Genomic DNA, 20,862 nt, shown 5'->3' with positions numbered 1-20,862 from the left:
TCTCTGGGGCTCAGAAAGCTTCCAGGTGGGTGAATACATCCATGTACCAGGATGATGTACCTCAACTTCACAGAGACAGAAGTTCCTAAACTCAGGACCCTTTCACAACTTGTCCTATGTATCTCTCCATCTGACTTTTCATCTCTATCCTTAATTATATCCTTTGATAAACTGGTAAACAGAAGTGTTTCTCTGAGTTCTGTGGGCCACTCTAGCAAATAATTGAATCCAAGGTGAAAGGAGTTCATGGGAACCTGTGAACTGTAGCCAAGTTGGATAGAAGTTGTGAGTAACCTGGTGACATACTACTTGCAATGGACCTCTGAGGTGGGGGTCAGTCTCATGGGATCTGATGCTATCTCCAGGTAGATAGTGTCAGAATTGAGTTAAATCAGAGGACACTGAGATGGTATTGCAGAGGATTGCTTGGTGGGGGGAAAACCCCTACTATGTGAGTAGTAAAAGAGGCACACAGGAGAAAGAACTGAGGGTTTCCCCCTACTTGGAAGGAAAAACTGGAGGCTTTTTCCAATACCTAATAATCTTGAAGAATTCTCAGCTATTGTCCTTTCAGATATTTCTCTAATTCCATTATCTCTCTCTTCTCTTGAGATTTTGGTTTTATGTTATACTGTTTAATATTGCCCTACAGCTTTTGGACATTCTGTTTTGTTGTTTCCACCACACCTTACTTTTTGTGTTCTTTGCTTTTTTGTTCTGGTAATTTCTTTTGATCAGTATTTAGGTTCACTAATTCTTTCTTTGGCTGTATTGATTCCACTGATAAGCCCATCAAACACTATCTTCATTTCTGTTACCAGGTTTTTCATGTCTAGCATTTCCATTTGATTTTTTTTATGGATTTCTATCTTTCTATTCTAATTACCCATTTTTAACTTTTTTTAAGTTTTATTTATTTTGAGAGAGAGAGAGAGAGAGAGAGAGAGAGAGAGAGAGAGAGAATTCCAAGCAGCCTCTGCACTGTCAGCACAGAGCCTGATTCAGGGCTTGATCGCACAAACTGTGAGATCATGACCTGAGCCAAAATCAAGAATTGGATGTTCAACTGACTGAGTCACTCAGGCACCCCTGAAATTATACATTTGATCACACATTGTCCATTTTTCCTCTAGAGCTTTTAATACGTTAATCATAGTTATTTAAATTTTTAAAAATATTTTCAGCTATGTATCATCCTTTAGTCTTTTTCTTTCTTTTGATTGCTTTACCTTTACCAGTGGGATTTTTGTTTTCCTTGATGTTTTGTATGTCTCAAGTTTTGTTGAAAGACATTGTGTGTAAGACTATAGAGAAAGATATCTATTTTTTGCCTGAAAATTAACATGTGTTTTCTTTTGCTATGCTTTTAGTATGGAGGTTGTGTCAATCTAGTCAGTTGTTGATTGGATTTGTTGGATTTGTTGCTATGGTTACCCCCAACAATACCATAAATTTCAAATTTCTCTAGTGTTACCCTGTGTTTAGGGTGGAGACTGGTTTGCCAGTGAATTTTTCTCAGTATCTGCTACATGCTCATCTTTAAGTCTTTCTTTATGCTTGGTGATAGAGAGATGGTCTCTCTCCATGCTTTTGCTCCTCTGATATCAGTAGACTGCTTCTGTTACTGAATGCTTATTACCCTGGTGGTAGGAAGTACAGGAGGGAAAAGGGTATTCTCTGCTGTCCTAATTCAACCTCACTGGCAGACACTATGGATATTAGGATATCAGAGCATCTTGGATTTCAAGGTGAGATCTTCTCAATGATCTTTCCTGTCCCCAGTGACAGGGTCTCTCTAATGGTCTAGAGCCATGATACATTTCCTGCCCCTGTCCCAGATTAGGTTTATTTCTGTTTTCTTCTCCCCAGCTGTAGTAGGTCATGATCAGTGCCCTATAGGTGGTAGAGTTTGCTGGGGTCATGATCTCACAGCCTGTGAGTTCGAGTCCCACATCGGGCTCTGTGCTGACAAGCTCAAGCCTGGAACCTGCTTCTGATTCTATCTCCCTCTGTCTCTGCCCCTCCCCTGCTCACACACACACACACACACACACACACACTCACTCTCTCTCTCTCTCAAAAATAAATAAACATAAAAAAAAGTTGGTCTAAGTTCCTGGATAATATAGTGGTAGATTTCCTTGTGAGGTCCTGCTTTGTCCTTCACAACTTCTAGGATGTGAACTGCACTAGCAAAATCATTTAACCATCTGCATCAATTAACACAGAGTAGCATCAGTGATTTTGGGTTTTTGAACCAGATCATAGCCAAGAAGTGTGTTCATCCCTTTATGACAATTCTCAGGCATCGATATCTGACTTGTTGAAGCATGTTGCCCAGTGAACATCAAACTCCTTATCTGTCTCATGTGACCCCTGGGAGCAGCAGGGAATTGACTGGAAAGCGGCCATGAGGCTGGAGGACAGAGCAGGATACAGGAGGCCTCAGGGGCTGGCATTGGGGGGTGGCTGCTGCTGCACTGCAAAGGGGTAGAGTGGGCGCCGAGCATGATGGTGATGGCGGCACACAATCTAAGGCTAAAGGGAAACTGGGTGAGGCTTTGTATGTTTTATTTATAAGAAAGTGACAACTGGTTTCTAGTGTGGCTAGATACCATTTTACATTCCCACAAGAAATGTATGAATGATCCAGTTTCTCTGCATCCTTGCCAGCATTTTGTGTAGTCACTATTTTTTATTTTAACCTTCCTGATAGGTGTGCAGTGAAAGCTCATTGTGATTTCAGTTTACATGTCACTGATGGCTGCTAATGATGGTGAACATGCTTTCATATGTGTGTTTGCTATTTGTATATGCTGTTTGGTGAAATTTTTTTTTTTAATTTTTTTTTTCAACGTTTTTATTTATTTTTGGGACAGAGAGAGACAGAGCATGAACGGGGGAGGGGCAGAGAGAGAGGGAGACACAGAACCGGAAACAGGCTCCAGGCTCTGAGCCATCAGCCCAGAGCCCGACGCGGGGCTCGAACTCACGGACCGCGAGATCGTGACCTGGCTGAAGTCGGACGCTTAACCGACTGCGCCACCCAGGCGCCCCTGTTTGGTGAAATTTTGTTCATGTCTTTTGCCCATTCTAATTAGTTCTTTTTACTGTTGGATTTTGAGATATATCTATTTATATCTATCTATATGTATATATAGATATCTATATGTATATATAGATAGATATATCTTCTTATATGCCATTCCTTGTCAGACATGTGGTTTGTAAATATTTTCCTAATCTGTAGCTTACGTTTTCACAGAGCAAAATTTCTAATTTTGATGAGATCCAGTTTATCAGTTTTTTCATTTATGGACCATACTTTTGGGATCAAGTCTAAAAACTCTTTGCCTAACCGTAGAACCTAAAGATTTTTTTTTCTACAATTTTAATAGTTTTCTATTTTACATCTGAATCCAAGATCCATTGTGTTACTTTTTGGATAAGATACAAGTTTTAGGTTGAGTTCCCATTCCCATGGATATCCAATTGCTCCAGCACCATTTGTTGAAAAGACTGTCTTTTCTCCATTGAATTGCACCATTGTCAAAAATCACTTGAGCCTATTTGTGTGGGTCTATTTCTGAGTTCTTTGCTCTGGGGTCCACTATTCCACTAATACCACATTTTCTTGATTACTGTAGCTTTATAATAAGTCTTGATATCGTACAGAATTATTCCTCTCACCTTTTTTGTCAATGTTCTTCATTCTAGCGCCTTTGCCATTCTGAGTTTTAGCATAAGTTTGTCTATGTCTGTGAAAAACTTCACTAGGATTTTATAGGATGTGCATTAAAACAGATTAGTTTGAGAACTGAATCTTTCCTGTGTTGAGTCTTCCAATCTATGAACACAATAGGTCTGTTTAATTTTTTCTTCAATTTCTTCCATAAGCATTTTGTAATTTTCAGCATACAGATCCTGTACATTTTGTTAAACATATACCTAAGTATTTCATTTTCTTTGGAGTGATTATAAATGTTACTGTTTTTAAGTTACCATATGCTCATTAGTAAGAGAGATCAGATTTATTTTTGTATGTTGATACTGTATCCTGTGACCTTGCTTATGTCATTTATTGTAAGTTTTTTGTAGATTTCTTGGGATTTACCATGTAGAAAATCATGTGCAAAAATTCAGCTCAATTAATTCAGAAACTGCTTAAATGTTACAATTTCAAAAAAAAAATCCCCATAGCTTATGGTGAAATCCTGTACTTTTCTTTAAAATTGTAAATAAGAATGATTACTATCGCTTCCATTATTTGATATTATTTTGGGAAAGTATAGCTAATGAAATTGAAAAAAACCCAACCGAAACAATCTGTATGACTTTTTCTTTATTACATTGGGTGGAATTTCTAATTCTATGTTGAATAAGAATGGTTCAGAGTGGATATTCTTGCCATGTTCCCAAATTAGGGGAAATCATGGAGTCTTAAGTATAACATTAGCTGTGGATTTTTTCTGGATACTCTATCAGATTGAAGAAATTTCCCTGAAAAACTTGCTGAATCCAAACAAGTTGGATTTTGGATTACACTGATTAATTTCAAATGTTGAAACAGCTTTGCATACCTGGAATAAATCAATTTTTCATGGTATATAATTATGTTCATCTATTGTAGCATTTACAAAATTTGCTAATATTTTCTTGAAGATGTTTGTGTCTAACTAAATTCATGAGAGATAATGCCTGCAGCCTCTTTTTTTTTTTTTTTTTTTTTTTTGGATTTGGTTCTAGTATCAGGGTAATACTGGCCTTAAAATGAGTTGGGAAGTGTTCCTTCTTCCCAATGATAAAATTTGTCCTGTCATGGGACACGTGGCTGGCTCAGTCAGTACAGCATGTGACTCTTGATCTTGGGGTTGTAAATTTGAGCCCCACATTGGGAATAGAGATTACTTGCAATCAAAATCTTAAAAAAGAAAATTTTTGTCCTGTTGGTAAAAATTATATAACCAATTTCTGGAAGAAGAATTTTCTGGAATAGATTTTTCTGGAAGAGACTGTCTTAAATTAGCATTAATTCTTCTCTAAATGTTTGGTGTAATTTTCCAGTGGAACTGTATAGGCTTGGAGATCTCTTTCTCAGGAGCTTTTAAATTATGAATTGAAATTAATGTTACAGGGCTATCCAGATTATTTCATTTTGAATTTTGGTAGTTTATTATTTGAAGAATTGGTCCACTTCAATTTTTTTAATGTAGTTATTGGTAGTATTCCTTTCTTTTTTTTTTTTAACAGTTGTAGGATCTTTGGTGATATTCACTACTTCATTCTTACTGTTGGTAATTTGTGTCTTTTTGTTAGTCTTGCTAGCTGTTTAAACACTTTACCTTTTCTCCCTCAACCACCAGCTTTTTTTGTTTGTTTTTTTCAATTTCATTAATCTCTGCTCTGGTCCTTCTTTGGATGTGCTTTTTCTAGGTTGTTGAGTTAGGGAATTAAGATTATTGATTTAAGACTTTTCCTTGTTTCTAATACAAGCACTTGGCACTTCTAAATTTAGTACTCTTTAACAGCATCCTACATATTTTAGTATGTTGTATGTTGACATTCATTTCTGTTTTTAAAATTTTCTTGTAAGATTTCCTCCTTGGTGGTGCCTAGGCAGCCAGTCAGTTAAGCGTCTGCTTCTTGATTTTGGCTCAGGTCATGATCTCGCAGTTCATGAGTTCGATCCCCACATCAGGCTCTGCACTGGCGGCACAGAGCCTGCTGGGGATTCTCTCTCTCCACCCCCCCCCCTTGCTTGCATTCTCTCCCTCTGTCAAAATAAACTTAAAAAGATTTCGTCTTTGATCCATCAATTATTCATAAGTGGATTGTTTAGTGTTGTGATTTTCCTATTGTCTGTTATTGATTTATGATCTGATACTATTATGATTAAAGAACATACTCTACATAATTTCAATTGTTTTAAATTTGTTTCATGACCCAGGAGATAGTGTCTTGGTGAACATCCCATGGATGCTTTAAAAAAAAAAAAAAAGTGCATTCTGTTGTTGGTTATAAAATGGCAGTATCAATTTACACTCCCCAATAGCAGCATATGAGTTCCCATTGATCCTCTCCAACGTTTTATAATGTTAGAGACCTTATTTTTGCTAATTCAATAGGTAAAAACTGGTATTTCTTATGGCCTCAAATTTTCATATGCCACACATGAGAAGGCTGAGTATCTTTTCATGTTTATTAACTACATGACTTTCCTCTTAAGTGAAATGCCTGTGTATGACAGAGAATTACTTATATTCATATGTTGCTCTGTAGTCAAGTATGCCCAAGTGGGTTGTGGCCAGAAGGATATGAGTGCAAGAAGTCTAAGTCTCTACCAAGTCTGGCCCTTAAAAACATCCAGTGTGATATTAGAGACCATATGTTCCAGGTGGCATAATTACAAGATGGAATAGGGCATCTCACACTGCCATACTTTCCATGAAAATGGAATATCCTTTATACACTTGCTTTAGAGTAAAACATTTTGTAGTAAATTTTTATTTCACTTTCATTTTGATAGTTTTGCTGGGTACAGAATTCCAAGCTGGTAACTTTCTTTTTTATTTAATCAAACACTAGTGATAAACATAGATACAGCACAATTACCTAAGATCATTCTTTATATACACAATGTATATAGATTACATACAATCTGAAAGAAACCTGCATTCAGCAGTGAAATGTTTAGATTTTCCTTCCCTCCCTAAAGAATTTTTTTTTAACCACCCAAATTTAGAATTTCATCAATACACACTCTCCTGTGACAAACAGTTCAGACATAGAGATTGCAAAAACGAGATGCTAACATTATGAAACTTTGTTAATAAAAAAAAATAAATAAACAAACAGAAGCAGCCATGATTGAGATACATTGTTACTGACAACTGTGTCCTAAGGGACAGTATCAAAAGGTTGTGATGCGAGGAAAGCTATATATACATACACAATAAGAAAATAAACTTCACAATTAACACATGCATGTTTAATTCTGGAAAAATCATAGCCCTCCAAAATTTCTTTGCATTTCAAGCTGACAGTTATTTTTCTCTCAAAAATTTGAAGATTTAATTCCACTCTTTTTGGTGGTCATTGTTGCTAATAACTCATTATTTCTATTTGGTGATCACTCCATTTCTCTGACTGCCTGCTTATGGTATTGTTAAGACCATTGAAAAATAGGTATGGATTTCTTTGGGATGTACTCTGCCAATCCCTGCTATAGATCTCTTAATAGCTCTTGCATTTTCTTTCTCCTTGTCTGTGCTATATCCTGGTACATTTACTGTATATAATTTCTAGCTGATTTTCTCTTTATGTATCTAATTGTTTTAACCCATCCATTGAGTTTTGCTTTTGGTTTACTTCAACACTTTCTTTCCTACAAATCTTTTTCCAAATCTGCCCATTTTCCTCCAAAAATCTTATTTCTTTAAACATTTTACAAATAGCTAGTCTACTGCAGTCCTGGAAAGAAGGTGATGAACTATATTTGTTGTTCGTTGTTTCTGCTAACTCTCACCCACTGTGGCTTGCTTTTTGTATCATTCATCTTTGATACTAATTTCTTGACCTTAATTTGTGGTGATCCTGCTTATGTCTCTAGCCAACCTGGGACCACTCCAGCTTCTTGAAGACAACATTCCCTCAACAGTGGTCCTGGCATCTGACCTCAAGAGAGCCCTACCATTTCAGTTGCTTACTGCTCTCCTCCCAACTAAATGTGTGTGTGGCAGGGAGGGGGTTGGTCCTCAGAGAGTTTCCCCTGCCTCTGAGACTGGTAATGCCTTAAAAAATGGGTCTCATGCAGGATATATTTGTAATACTAGAAACAAAATTGGTAGGTCTCTAAACTTAATTATAATCTAATCCCAATCAAAATTCTAATTTTTATTTTCACTCAACTTTTACAAATTAGATAAAGTGATTATAAATTTCTTAGAGTGAGAGCTATTGCCATTCGAAGGTGTGCTAAGTAAACTGTGGCAGCATAATTGATAGTTCATTTAGAAAAAAAAGAAATCTGGTTTCCTATCTCTTTCTATATATAAAAATGTCTTTAATCCACCTGGAATCTTAGTGTAAAATTTAATTGTCTGGATTTTAAGTACAAAATAAAGACTATTTTATCATCTTGACGTGGGGGATACAATCCAAAACAAGGCAGAATAGCCAGACACTATAAAGGAAAATCCAGACATACGGCTATATAAAATTTTAAATTTTAATGGAAAAAAAGGCAATAAATCTCAAAAGACAAGCAGTAGATTGTGAAAAAATGTTTCTAAACCAGAGGGCCAACATTTAAAAAAAAGAAGCAGCAGCAGCAGCAGCCTTGTACACATTGATAAGATAACCCAAAAGGAGATTGAGTAAAGGATATTATTGGTTACTAGGCAAGTCACATGGCTAACAAATACAAGAGAATCTACTCCACCTGTAGTCTGGGAAATAGAAATTTAAAAAGCCAATTATAATTTTTTCATTCAGATTAGCAAAGAATATGAAGGCAGTAATATCCAATGCTGGTGAGAATAATGGGGAAGATAGTACTTTCAAACTCCTAGGAATGTGACCTGATCTAACATTTTTTTGGAAAAGCTATCTGGTACCTCCTATTAAAATAAAAACTACTCCTTTTGATTGTAACTTCTAACCCAGCAATCCCATTTTAAGAGCTCTACTCTTTAGAAATAGAAGCACAATTATGCAAGGCTACATAAACAGTATATTTACTTCAGCATTGTTCATGGTAGAAAAAGACTGGAATCAACTGAATCAGTAGGGGATTACATAAATCATGATATGTCTGTTCTTTTTAAAAAAAATAAAAAAAATTTAACATTTATTTACTTTTGAGAGAGAGAGAGAGAGCCGAGAAGGGGTAGAGAGAGAGGGAGACACAGAATCTGAAGCAGGCTCCAGGCTGAGCTGTCGACACACAGCCCCACGTGGAACTTGAACCCACGAACCATGAGATCATGACCTGAGCCGAAGTCTGGCACTTAACCGACTAAGCCACCCAGGCGCCCCATGATATGTCTGTTCTATGGAATGAAATACATACTTTTAAAAAAGAATGAATTAGTCTATGTCCATTTAAAGACCTAGACAGATGCTCATGATGCATTAAGAAAAACCCAACTGTCAAGTAACATGTGTAAATGATCATGTTTTTGTAAAAACAACCCCCTCAATGTCCTGACATGTCTATATTTGGATGAGCAAAAGAAGATTGAAAAATCTTTGATCTCTCAAAAGTTGGGGTGGAGAGGAAAGTGTTTCTTACTATCTCTACATTGGTAGTAAGATTTCTGGGCAGCATTATGGCTAACGAGTTTATGCTCATGAATTTGAAGTGAGACTGGTTATGGTTCCATGTGTTTCTGTAACCACAAACAGCTTCATGGGTGCAGAGCGGGCAGTCAGATTTAATAAGGATTTGAGTTTTGCCAAGTGAATACAACATGAAAGTAAATTATAAGGAACAGAAACTTGCATAAGGAAAGCAGTGAGGGTATGAAGGGGAGAGGTACTATGAAAATCTATAGGATTAATGGATTTTAAGGTCATGGTGAGGTCTAACAATTGTTGGAGTCAAGGGTTATCTGGAGTAAGCTAGAAAAAGGTATGAGGAAGTAGTAAGAAACTAGCGTGCATGAAACTGAGATCAAGGAAAGATTTTAGTTACTGGCAATGACAAAGGAGTGGTTAAAGTTAATTAGCTATTTTGATCATTAGCAGGGAGGTCAAGGGACTCAGAAGTGTCCATTAGAGAGAAATATTGAGACAGAGACTAAAATCTCTGGGAAACAAGGAGTGAACCAGGGATGGTAAATGACTATGGGTGGTATAGTCAGTCTGATGATCATGACAAACTTAAAGCTGAGGATAAAAAGGAGGAACTGTGAGGGTGTGGGGGGGAAGATGGTCTGCAAGTGGCACCCCAAAGGTAAGAAAAACACTAGTGAAGAAACGGACTAAATGAGAGCTTGCAAGGGAGAGCCCAGGTTCAGTCAGAGCAGTGGTTCTCCAACTTTAATGTGTATTAGAATCACCGTTCAACTAAGGATTATTGGACCCTGCACCCAGAGTTTCTGACTCAGTAATTCTGAAGTCTGAAAATTTGCATTTCTGAAACATTCTCAGATGATGCTAATGCAGCTGGTCCTGGGACCACATTTCCAGACAACTCAAGAAGAAAAAGAGGGAAAAAACAAGCAAAATCTTGATTATATCGGGACTGATCCCGAATCCCAGAAAACAATATGAAACAGTTTTAGAAGTTGGAGAGTAGTAAGAGATGGGGACAGAAATGGGGTCCTCACAAAACTAGGCTTGAGTTGAAGGCAAATAAGTTACATGCAGTATTTCATGCGTAAAATTAACAGAAATAAACTCCATACAAGAAGTTAAAAAAAAGCGACAGTCTTTTACTAAAAAATAATGCCTAATATAGGAAGGATCAGTTAGTTAGTAAGCCGATATTTTCTCTGCTAATCACTACATATATCTGATATATCTTCCTTAAAAAAAATACACACAGGTATATCTAATCTACAGATGATCTTTTACAAAAATAACAATGCATACTATTCAGTATATATATATACATTAATTTCTTGGTTAAAAAACAGCTATAGTTGAGTGGATATGATTACCACTTTAATTCTAGCTGTTTCCTGAAGGTGTCACCACCATTTTAGCTACTAGTTGATCGTAATTTAAAAAATGGCTGTAGTTTAAAGTATTTCAAAAAATTATATTGATTATAAAACAAGTGAAGTCAAGAAAACTTTTCCTCTTTCTCTCAATAATACACACAAACTTTGAATTTTTACTTTAGATGGTATCTTAATACTGCCTGAATCATTTTACACTTCAAGAGTGCAAAATGTTAAATATATGAAGCAGATACACATGATTGATACATAATGGCAACTTGAGGATGATGAAACAAAAATAATTTACAGATTTAAAATAAATACTATATAGTTAAGTAAAAATGTAAACATTCATTGCTATCACATATTCACATTAAGAAATGTATAAGTTCCTATAGAAACTTACATCATATTTACTATTATTTTGCTCAAATTTAACATCAACCAAGCCATAGGTAACATTTTCTTTAAGCTAGATTTCATTATCAACTTTGCATACAGAATCAGCAGAGAATTTTACGTAACCTGATGCTCAAAGAAACCAAGTATTATTTGTTAGAGGTTCTAAATGTTTTTGAAGGCAGATAGATACTTGTTATAAAAGTTAAAAACTCAACAGGAACTGGTTTTTATATACCTTTATATATTTTTTTCATTTTTAAACAAGGGGCTATCTCTTTCGGATTTTCATTGCTTATACAGGCCTATAATACATAGCAGACTATTATTTATAAAATAAATAAAATCTGGGAATTTATTCAATTTTTAGGGATTCAAAATTATAAAATTTCCTGTAAATTACACCATTTAGAAAATGAACATATAGCTATTAAAAAATATAGTGAAAATTGTTTAATCATTTTAGAGCAGTCAAAAATACAATATAAGATTGGTATCCTGGTGTTTGAAAGCAATCATTTTACCATATGCATTTTAATCTTTTAAATCATTCATTTTAAGCTGATGGTTAATTTAAAAAGTTTTAATCAAAGTTGTTTTCAAACATTGTCATAATATCGCTTTGAAGAGTCATATCAATGGTACCAGCCATCTGTAGAAAGAAGGAAAAAATTCAATGTTACTTTTAAAAAATGTATGCCTTCATTATAACTATATAAAAATGATTACACAACATTTGAAACAAATTATACAAAATGAACACTATTTAACATAATGAGTTTATGCAGTTTTCTATTTCTGTTCAAATACTATCTGATTTTTGTTAAAATATTGCTCATATCTGGGGCACCTGGGTGGCTCAGTCGGTTGAGCATCTGACTTCAGCTCAGGTCATGTTCTTGTGGTCTCTGTAAGTTCAAGCCCCGCATCGGGCTCTGTGCTGACAGCTCAGAGCCTGGAGCCTGCTTCAGATTCTGTGTCTACCTCTCTCTTTGCCCCTGTCCTGCTTGCCCTCTGTCTCTCTCTCAAAAATAAATAAACATTAAAAAAAATATATTGCTCATGTGATAAGTAAAGGTTTTAAAACTTACAAGAACACTGAGAACAAGTTTAACTTCTCTCTTCAACTAAGAGAGTAAAGTCTCAATGTTGGCAAAATATTAAGAATGTGAACTGAGATTATATTGTTTCATCTACCTCTGTAATCAACATAGTGTGCTAAGACACGTAAAATTATTTTCTGAATAAACCAATATCTTAACTATTTGAGAAAACTATTAACATTAAAGTTACAGGCTTTCCTTGATTCTGCCACTTACTACGTAACCTAGGACAAATTTTGTAACCAAGTTTATTTTATATATTGTCAAATGTAGGTATTTATGAAGATCGAATCAGATTGCATATGTAACATTTAGCACACTGTTTTTCATTAAATGCTAAAAAGCCATTAAAAATAACAAAGTAAACAAAAAGCAAATTAAGACAAAGGAAATAAATGTTTCCTATATTTGAAGCCTTCTATAAATGCCCATGTGGTACTAGTCTTTGGCATCTGAAATGATACCAACTATGAAATTAAAAAAAAATTTTTTTTATCAGTAAATAGTAACAGCCCAGAGTGATGGATAAATGTGCCAATTTGCAATCAATTGGTTAACTTCCTTGATGAGAATCAGTATTCTTATTGGCTATGTGGGAGAAGATTTAGAATTATGATTTAGCTACCAAAAGGATAATATATGTGACTCTTATAAACTATAAATATTTCTTTAAATATGCCATAGGAACAAAAGAATTTTTTTTTGAGAGAGAGAGTGCATGTGAGCAGGAGAGGGGTGGAGGGAGAGAGAATTGTGGGGCTCGACCTCACAACTATGAGATCATGACCTGAGCCAAAATCAAGAGTTGGATGCTTTACCAACAGAGTCACCCAGACGCCCCCAAAATAAATTCTTAAAATCCTTACCCAGACCACTTTTTTTTTTAAAAAGGTTTTATTTTTTAAGCAATCTCTACACGTAACTTAGGGTTGAACTCACAACCTCAAGATCAAGAGCTGCATGCTCAGTTGGTTAAGTATCTGACAGCTCAGAGCCTGAAGCCTGCTTCAGTTTCTAGTCTCCATCTCTCTCTGGCCCTCCCCCACTCACGCTCTGTCTCTCTCTCAAAAATAAATAATGGGAAAAGAACACTAACCATCTAGAATTCTATATCCAGCCAAAACATATTTAAAAAAATAAAGGCCAGTTTAAAACACATCCACACAAAAACCTGCACACAAATATTTATAGTGGTTTACTGTAAATGCTGTAAGCTGGAAACAACCAATATATCTGTCAGTAGATGAATGGATAAACTGTGGTACATCCATATAATGGAAGTATTTAGTCAGCCAAAGGAAAAAAAAAGCTATTAAGCTACAAAAAGACATAGAGGAACCTTAAATTCATATTACTAAAATGAAAGAAACCAATCTGAAGCAGCTACATATTATATGATTCCAACTATATGACATTCTGGAAAAGGCAAAACTATGGAGATAAACAGATCAGTGGTTGGAAGGCATGAGTAGAACGCACACAAGCAATTTTTTTTAAAGAAAAACAGACTTAAAAAATGTTTTATTTGTTTTTGAGAGAGCACAAGTAGGGTAGGGGCAGAGAGAGAAGGGGACAGAGGATCCAATGTAGGCTCCATGCTGACAGCAGCAAGCCCTATGTGGGGTTTGAACTCACGAACTGTGAGATCATGATCTGTGCCGAAGTCAGACACTCAACCGACTGAGCTACCCAAGCACCCCCAGGTGACTTTTAAGAAAGGGAAATTACTCTTATTTTTTAGTAGGCTACACCCCCAGCGTGGAGCCCAATGCAGGGCTCGAACTCACAACCCTGAGATCAAGACCTGAGCTGAGATCAAAAGTCAGATGCTTAACTGACTAAGCCACCCAGGCACCGCAGAAAGGGAAATTAATCTGATGGTACTGTAATTGTTGATCTATGTCATCATACATTTGTCAAACCCATAAAAAGTACAACACTAAGGGTGAATGTTGAAGTAGACTATGGATTTTGCTTGATAAACCAAGGTTGACAGTGATGTGTTAATGTTGGTTCATGGACTGTGGGGTGCTGATGGTGTGGAAAGTTTTGTGTTGATGGGAGGAGGGGAGGAGTATGTGGAAACTCATTGTATTTTAAGCTCAACTTTGCTGTGAATCTAAAATGCTCTAAAATATAAAGTCTATTACTGATATAAAAAGGCCAAATAAAGACATTTTCAGATACACAGAAGCTGAAAGAATTCATTACCAACTGACCTACGCTACCAGAAATGTTAAAAGTCCTTTAGGAAGAAGGAAAATTGTATCATTTGGAAATCTGGAGCTAAATGAACGAAGAGCACTGGAAATGGTAACTACACAGGTAAACATAAAATTTTAACTTATTTAAAACTTTTAAAAAGATTATTTTATGGCTTAAATATTAGCATAAAAGTAGGGAAGGTAGAAATGGAAGTACACTGTTGTAAAGCTATTCTATCAAATGTGAAGTGGTATAGCATAACTCACAGGAACACTGTGCTAAGCTAATGTATGTACTAAAATCCTAAAGCAACCATCAAATAACAAAGTGTTAGTGATAATAAGTCAATGAAGAAAATAAAATGGGATCATAAAAATGCTTGATTAAAAGAATTCAGGAAAAAAAGGAGATAAAAAGAATGGACAAACAGAAAAGAACAAGATGTTGCACTCAAACTTAACCATATCAATAATCATATTGAATGCAGTTGATCTACACACTCCTATAAAAGGCAGAGATTGGATTTAAAAAAAAAAGATCTCAATACATGTTGCCTACATGAAACTCACTTTAAATATAAAAACACAGGTAGGTTAAAAATAAAAGGATGAAAACATTTTTTAAATCGTGCCAACACTAGTCATACAAAAGTTGAAGTGGTTATATTTCAGAGTAAATAATACCAGGAATCAAGTAAATCATTTTGTAATGAAAAGGGGGTCAATTAATCAAGAGGCCATAAAAACCCTAAATGTTAGGTGCCTAACAATGCAGCTTCAAAATACGTGAAATAAAATAGAATTACAAAGATAAAAAGACAAATCTGCAAATCATACAATCATAGATGCCAATGCCCCCTCTGGACATTTGGTAAAATGAGCAGGCAGAAAATCAGCAAGAATATAGGAGTCTTGAACAACATGCTCAACTAACTTGGCTACCCAACAGCACCAGAACATACATTCTGCTCATGTGCACACAGAATATTTACCAAGGTAGACCATAATGTGGACCATTAAAAAAGTCTCAGTGGGGGCGCCTGAGTGGTGCAGTCAGTTAAGCATCGGTTATGAGATTGAGCCCTAAGTTGGACTCTGCACTGAGCTGAGAGTGGAGCCTGCTTGGGATTTTTACTATCTCCCTCTGCCCCTCCCCCACTCATGCTCCCTCTCTCAAAATAAAAATTAAAAAAAAAAAGTCTCAATGGATCCAATACATTATATATTCTCTGATTACACTGGAATTTAATTAGAAATTAATAACAAATTACTAGCCAGATAATTCCCAAATATTTGGAAACTAATATACTTCTAAATAAACAATCCATGGCTGAGGGGCACCTGGGTGGCTCTGTGGGTTAAGCATCCGACTCTTGATTTCAACACAGGTCATGATCTCATGGTTTGCAGACTGAGCCCACATCAGGCTCTGTGCTGAGCCAGCAGTATGGTGCCTGCTTGGGATTCTTTCTCTCCCCACCCCCTCTCTCTGCCACCTCTCAAAATAAAAAAACAAAACAAAATAAAAATGAAAAAATAATCCATGGATGAAAGAAGAAATCCTAGCTTTTAAAACATCATTTTCTGTATATTAAGACTCCTAAGCAAGTCAGGTTTTTTTTCTTTCCAATCTTATTAAGATATAGTTGACATATAATAGAAGTCAACTTCTTCCTCTAGTGTTGAACTAAAGAAACACTGACCTGGGGCAGTTATGCAGATGGCATAACTCTGGGCCACAATTTATAGATAGTTTATTGATTTTTTCAAGAGTAAAAACTGTAAGTAATGAACCACTTTATGTGCCAGGCACTTTCCTATGTGTTTACTACATGTAAATTCATTCCATCTTTAGAATAGGTATTATTTATTACCGACAAGTAGTCTGAGGTACAGAGAGGTTAAATAAATTGCCAAGCCCAAAAGTCTAGAAAATGGGAGAACTAGTATTTGAACCACATAGTCTAGTAGCTCTAAGACAATACTCTATGATTATATTCTAGATCTTCGAGTATAAAATTTTTATTTTAGGCTCTGATTTTAAAACTTGATCCTCACTAAAGATGTAACTCCACTGTCACGGAAAATCACCCTGAATATATCTTTGAACATGTAAAAGACAGTACTCTGTTAAATCTTTCCTTAGAGTTAATGAACTAAAATTTACTTACTGCTTCTCTCCTCCTCCGCTCTTGCTCTTTCTCCCTTGCTAAATTACGGTCTTTGAGAAGCAAGAGTTTGTATTTATCTTGAGTTTCCAAAGACTGCTGATGTTCTTTCTGCTCTTTTCCAAGGCACTGGTTTTGCATTTTATTTGAAAAAGATTGTTGAATGCAGCCAAGGTCCCTTAAAGAAACAGTACAGCTCAAAGTGGGTTTCAAAAGTTCCTTAAAAGTTTTTATTACATTACAAAGATATGTCATTAAAGTATAAATATAAAGCAATGTTTTAGATTCCCCTTGTCATGTTGTGATGTTGGTTTTTGTTATGATGCCATTTTTAAGCTTAACTTTTGATGTCAAATTTTACAAAGACAATCTATATTAACAAAGAGAAGTTTACATAGAAACTGTGACCAAGGTTATATACAACTGTATTATGTTCTTACACATAGAATGGAAACATTAAGACATTTCTGGAAAACAACGTCTTTCTAATTTAGTTACGTTAGTATCTTTGATAGTTTAATCACTTGATAAGTTCTATCCTCTTCAAAGTAGATACTACTTGTTAATTAAAAAAATCAATAAAAATTTGCTTTTTGCAGTTATAATTTGCTCTGTATTCTACTAAATAGCTTAATCATGGTCACTTGACAAAAAAGAAATTTAATATATTTAAAATTCTATGTCCATCATAGGGAATGGAGATTGCTACACATAGTCAATGCATGCAGATATGAATGAATACTTGAATAAAAAGGAACTGATAAATGAAAAAAAAAGTCCATATCTCCCAAGTTATAATCCAGTAAATTACAGACCTCTGATTTTCTTGCAATACTTTTGGTTCCTTTGTATTTTGTTCCACATGTTTCCGAATTAGTTCCTGTGTTCGAGCTTTTACTTCTTTTTCTATTGCTGCTTTTCTAAATTGGTTGAAGAGCTCATCTGAGGACTTTAGTACACCTGATGTTTTGACTGGTTTGCCTAAACTTTTCCAGGAGTCTGCATTCTTGATCTTTATATCCTAAAACAAATAGTTGATTCAGTCTGTGTCTACAGATGTCAACATTTTGGAAGGAAAACAATAATTTTTGATATAGTAATAGATCACAGTAAGATTCTAAAGAACTTCCTGTAATTTTATTAAACTTAAGTTAAAGGTAACTGATGTCAGAAAAAATATGAAAATATGATTAACAGATAAACTCAATCATCTAAGACCAAATTAAAATAGCATACTTACCAATTATTTCAATTTAATGTAAAACATATACAGTTGACCCTTGAACAACATGGGGATTAGGGGTGCCGATGCCTGCATAGTCAAAAGTCCATGTATAACTTCTGACTCCCCCAAAAAACTACTAATTGCCTACTGTTGACTAGAGGCCTTAACCAGTGACATAAGCAGTCAGTTAACACATATTTTCTATGTTATATGTATTACATACTATATTCTGACCATAGAGTAAGCTAGAAGAGAAAATGTTATTGAGAAAATCACAACGAAGATAAAAATATATTTACAATACTATACTGTATCAAAAAACTGTACAAACTGTATCAAAACTATATCAAACTGTATCAAAACTGTATCAAACTGTATCAAAAACTATAAGGGGACCCACACAGTTCAAAACCTCTGTTCAAGGGTCAACTGTATATTTAAAAAAATATATTTTTTAACATTTATTCATTTTTGAGAGACAGAGACAGAGTGTGAGTGGGGGAGGGGCAGAGAGAGAGAGACAGACAGAATCAGAAGCAGACTCCAGGCTCTGAGCTGTTAGCACAGAGCCTGACACAGAGCTCGAACTCACGAACTGCGAGATCATGACCTGAGCTGATGTTGGATGCTTAACCGACTGAGCCACCCAAGTGCCCCAAGGGTCAACTGTATATTAAGAGTACGAGAATTTGCAAGGAATATAAAAATAAGTAAACTAGTCACTGTAAATAAAGATATTTTTGGTCCTATAGGGAAAATAAACCAAATATACAAATTAGTAATAAGAGGCAAAGAAAGATAATGCCATATTTGTTGGGAACCCTCTGACATGCCTTTGTCTTTCCTTTCTTAATAATTAACTGATTGTGACTGCTGTTCTTAAGGGAGATGTGTCATGATCTAGATCAGTGCAATCCAACAGAAATATATATACTTTAAAATTTTCCACTACAGGGATTATATCTGGAAGAAGGTGGAGGAGGAGGATCTTAAGCTTACCTTGTTCCATGGATACAACTACGTAACAAGCATATAAATGTAAATAACCCAGAAAATCACCAAAGACTGGCAGAGCAGCCTCTACACAGCTAAATACAGAGAAGAGGCCATGTCAAAGAGGGTAGGAAGGGCTAGAGGTGGTGGGGAGCTAAACAGACCCAACAGACTCTCTGTGGGACTGTCTGTGGGAGGGAGGATGCTGAGCATAGGGAGAAGAGAGAAACGGACACCCTAGGCACCAGGAAGATGAAGCTCCATAATATTTGGCTTTGAAAGCCATAGAGGCAAAATTTCACAAGTTCTTACAATCAGCAGGACTTTAACACTTGAAACATTAAAAATAAGAGGGCTCTGAACTCAGAAACCAGGAAAGCAGAGTCCAAGTCCTTAAATATTCCCTGGGCACTGAGACCATCCAAAGTGATGCCACAAGCCTGGCAGTGTGCAAGCAGCCCTGAAAGGGGTCAGCACCACTCCAAAATGACCCCTACCATGGGAAGAGAAAAAGATAAACACACACACCAGTTCAAATGCAGCCCCAGCAATAGGGTGGGGGCAGACATCTAGTCTGGCTGCAGTACCCAGCCACTAATGAAAGCTTGTCATGGTGGGGATCCTTGGTGGCTCAGTCGGTTAAGCGACTGACTCACTGTTCATGAGATTGAGCCCTGCATTGGGCTTGTGCTAACAGTACAGAGCCTGCTTGAGATTCTGTCTTCCTCTCTCTCTCTCTCTCTGACTCTCCCCCACCCTCTCCCTCTCTCAAAATAAACAAACATTTAAAAAAAAAAAAAGACAGAAAGTTTGTCAGGGCAAAACACCTATGCTACTGTGTCTCTGGCAAATGCTGGGTCTGAGTCAACTCAAACCCAAGGCAACCAAAGACTGGCTCATTAAGAGCATTGGGACTAAATCCTACCTACAACAGGCAGAGAGAGCCATTGCAGATGACTGGGCTGAAGGCAACAGTAAGGCACACACAACACACATAAGAGACACCTGTGAAACTCCAGGTTCTGGTGAACAGGGAGCAACTGTTACAGGGCTCTATAGAACCTCTTTTTCAAAAGGCCATTACTTTCAAGTGTAAGAGGTGTAGCTGACTTTCATAACACACAGACACAGACATACAGAGTTAGACAAAACGAGGAGACAGAAGAATGTGTCCCAAATGAAAGAACAGGAAAAATACACAGCAAGATACCTAAGTGAAACAGATAGGTAATATGCCTGATAGAGAAGTTAAAGTATTGGTCATAATTATACTCACTGGACTTCAGACAAGAGTGGAAGAGACTTCGGTGAGACCATTAAGAAAGAGATAGAAAATATAAAAAAGAACCAATCAGAGATGAGAAACTCAGAAACTGAAATTAAAAATAAAATAGGTGGAAGAAATAGTAGACTAGAGGAAGCACAAGAAGAGATTAGTGACCTGGAGGAAAGAGTAATGGAAAACAATCAAGCTGAAAAGGAGACAAAAATATAAATAAATAAATAATGAAACGACACTTAGGAAAGTCAGCAACACCATCAAAGGTAATAACGTTCACATTATAGGGATCCCAGAAAAAGAAGGGACAAAAGGGGGGCAGAAAATTTGAAGAAATAATAACTGAAAACTTCCAAAATCTGAGGAAGAAACCAGAAATCCAGATCCAGCACAGAAAGCTCCCAACAAAAATCAATCCAAGGAGGTCTACTCCAAGACATGTAGAAATTAAAATGGCAAACTATAGTTTTAAAAGCAGCAGGAGAAAAAAAAGTTACATACAAGGGAAAACCCCACAAGGCTATCAGCTGATTCTTCAGGAGAAACTTTGTAAGCAAGAAGGGAGAAGACATGATATATTCAAAGTGCTGAAAGAAAAAAACAATCTGCAATCAAGAATACTCTAGGGGTGTCGGGGTGACTCATTGAGCATCAGATTCTTGATTTTGGTTGAGGTGATGATCTCATGGTTCATGAGGTCAGGGCCTGTGTCGGGCTCTGCGCTGACAGTGCGGAGCCTGCTTGTGATTCTGTCTCCCTCTCTCTGCCCCTCCCCACATGCTGTCTTTCACTCTCTCTCCCCCAAAATAAATAAATACTTAAAA

At 36.1% G+C, this 20,862-nt stretch overlaps 1 protein-coding gene across 1 annotated transcript in view; it reads right to left on the bottom strand.

The window, feature by feature from the left end:
- Nucleotides 1-11,649: 11,649 nt before the first annotated feature.
- BRDT (bromodomain testis associated) overlaps nt 11,650-20,862 on the bottom strand; it is a 66,132-nt gene continuing 56,919 nt past the window's right edge. The window contains exons 15-17 of the mRNA XM_030325300.1: nt 17,357-17,562; nt 16,545-16,719; nt 11,650-11,718 (exon numbers count right to left, since the gene is read on the bottom strand). Of these exons, the coding sequence (XP_030181160.1) occupies nt 11,650-11,718; nt 16,545-16,719; nt 17,357-17,562 (450 nt within the window). The remainder of the gene's footprint in view (nt 11,719-16,544; nt 16,720-17,356; nt 17,563-20,862) is intronic.

This window comes from Lynx canadensis, chromosome C1 (assembly GCF_007474595.2).
Source record: "Lynx canadensis isolate LIC74 chromosome C1, mLynCan4.pri.v2, whole genome shotgun sequence".
Taxonomy (NCBI): Eukaryota; Metazoa; Chordata; class Mammalia; order Carnivora; family Felidae; genus Lynx; species Lynx canadensis.
Note: the sequence above shows the minus strand (reverse complement) of the source record. Positions and strands in the feature narration are given on the sequence as shown.